Source organism: Plectropomus leopardus, unplaced genomic scaffold, assembly GCF_008729295.1.
Source record: "Plectropomus leopardus isolate mb unplaced genomic scaffold, YSFRI_Pleo_2.0 unplaced_scaffold25038, whole genome shotgun sequence".
Classification (NCBI taxonomy): domain Eukaryota; kingdom Metazoa; phylum Chordata; class Actinopteri; order Perciformes; family Serranidae; genus Plectropomus; species Plectropomus leopardus.
This window is the reverse complement of record NW_024627200.1, coordinates 1-2,118: the sequence shown is the minus strand read 5'-3', so window position 1 is coordinate 2,118 and position 2,118 is coordinate 1. Positions and strand designations below refer to the sequence as shown.

Below are 2,118 nucleotides of genomic sequence, written 5' to 3'. Positions count from 1 at the left end.
TAGGTGAGGCACTCGGTGTGTTGTTGAAATGTACAATAGGAAATGTAGAGTGAGAGAATTTGTACCTGAGTGGGAAGAACTTTCTTTCTCAGAGGGACGCATAGGCATGTATCCTGCCCCGGTCACCTCTCTGCACATGCACACACACACACACACACACACACACACACACACACACACACACACAAACATTTAATTTTGACAAGGTAACCATTTTTGGATCACAGTTTGAATACATGCTCATACTGCACACACCTTGTTGCAGGCTCTGTTGGGTTTGAGACGTTGCGATAGTAACCATCACCAACTTGGGAGTTTAAGAAGGACTCTCTTTTTCTGCGCAGGAAGTTGAGGAGGTCGCCATAGCAACAGTACTCTGTGATCACCAAAATTGGGCCTGACAGGATGCAGAGATGAAAAGAAACCTCACTGACTGGTTTTTGAAAGCATATGACAGCAGCGCAACAATGAAAAGAGACACAGAAAGCTCTGATAATAACGAGCCAAAGGAAGATGATATCAGGTTGATACTGCGGTGATTTGTTTCACATGACTCGACACAAGACGTGACGTGCATTAAGGCAACTTGTGTTTGAATTCAATATTTTTGCGTTATAACATATCGAACAAACTTGTGTCGATATCTTAAAATTAGGATTTTTCATTCCCAAGTATTCAGCTTTTTGTTCTTAATAACAGGCTTGCATACTTGTGTGGACTCTCAATCTAAACACTGCATTATAATCAATGTTGAGGGCTAGACTGGTATTGAACAGCTGCCTCGTAAATTTGTGACACGTCAGACGGCATCATGTTTTCATATCGGAGCCGGGCCATACTGACTATCCAATATCTGATTTGTAACAAGAGATCAATTTTGGCTGGGCGCAGCAGCAAGTCAGCAACCTCTCCAAACAATTTCTACAACCGTAAAACAAAATCAGTCAATAAATATATAATAAAGCGTGCAAATGTGAGATGGTTATAGTGTCTGCACCCAACAAAATCCAGCTAAACTGAAATAAATGCAGCGTCTGTGGCGACTCTGCTCTTCTCACCTCCGACAGTGCAGGCCCCCAGCAGGTTAACAATGTTCACGTGGTTTCCAAGGTAACTGAGGACCTTCAGCTCTGACATCAGCGCCTCCTTCTCCGTAGAATGAGCGTTGGCTGGGACGACATCATCGGGACAGTTATAAACTCTTACATCGTCACATATGTTGCTACAACAGGCAGACTGTGTCCAAGATCACTCCCTAATTACAGGTAGCACACAATATTTGCTGTCCATTGTTTTATATGTGTAGAAGTAACATAATTAATAATGTATACCGAATAAATGTGTGTTAATTATTACCTTTTTAAATTTATTTGGGTATGACAGGGCAAAACTTCTGGAAATATGCCAGTTAGCCATAAAAGCTTTTTTTTTTTTTAATCTGTACTCCAACCAAGCAATAGTTCGAGGCACAGACATTAGGGATAAAAGCACTGAAAATGAAATTAATGATAAAAGCAGTAGAAAAAATACACTCACAAAACAGAGATAAAAACATTTGTTATCTTGCTTTTCAAGATAGTGTACCAACAACAAGAAAAGCTGCAGAAATTGCTGAATTATAATGCACTAACCAGTAAATACTCATAATGTCCTTGATAGAGACCTGATACTTTCCGATTTTATTAGTTATGCAAAAATGTTTATTTCTATCTTTACTAAATAGCGTGGTCTCTTATCGTATTATCTTTCATTAACAAGTCCATTTAAGAGATGTATCTACAAAAAGAAACATCATGTTTTTTTGTTTTCTTCTGAAGTAGATCGGGAAATTCTATTAGCCCTGACTATTGTGTAAAAAATTTGCAAATTGCCCTCTACTGCTTTTAAGTCTTTAACGCTGTGAAACCCCATGGCAGGTATATGTGTGCTGCTACATTCAAAAAACAAGGATGCACCCAACACTAGAATCACTGTCTTTTGTTGGGGGTATTATCATTAGAAACAAAGTTATGTAGTTAAGGAATGAGAGAACAAAAGAATGGTTTTGAACACAGCTGCAGAGCAAAAGCTAAAAACAGACCCACAGACACTTACGTTTAAGCATTTTAACAGCCACGG

General features: G+C 39.0%; 1 protein-coding gene across 1 annotated transcript; it reads right to left on the bottom strand.

Moving 5' to 3' along the window:
* Positions 1 to 65: 65 nt before the first annotated feature.
* Positions 66 to 2,113, bottom strand: LOC121966557 (mast/stem cell growth factor receptor kita-like; the record flags this gene model as incomplete). Its single annotated transcript, XM_042516635.1, has 4 exons — positions 66 to 130; positions 256 to 397; positions 1,059 to 1,169; positions 2,095 to 2,113. Coding segments are annotated over 4 exons (337 nt in total), but the record flags the coding sequence as incomplete, so codon positions are not given.
* Positions 2,114 to 2,118: the final 5 nt, after the last annotated feature.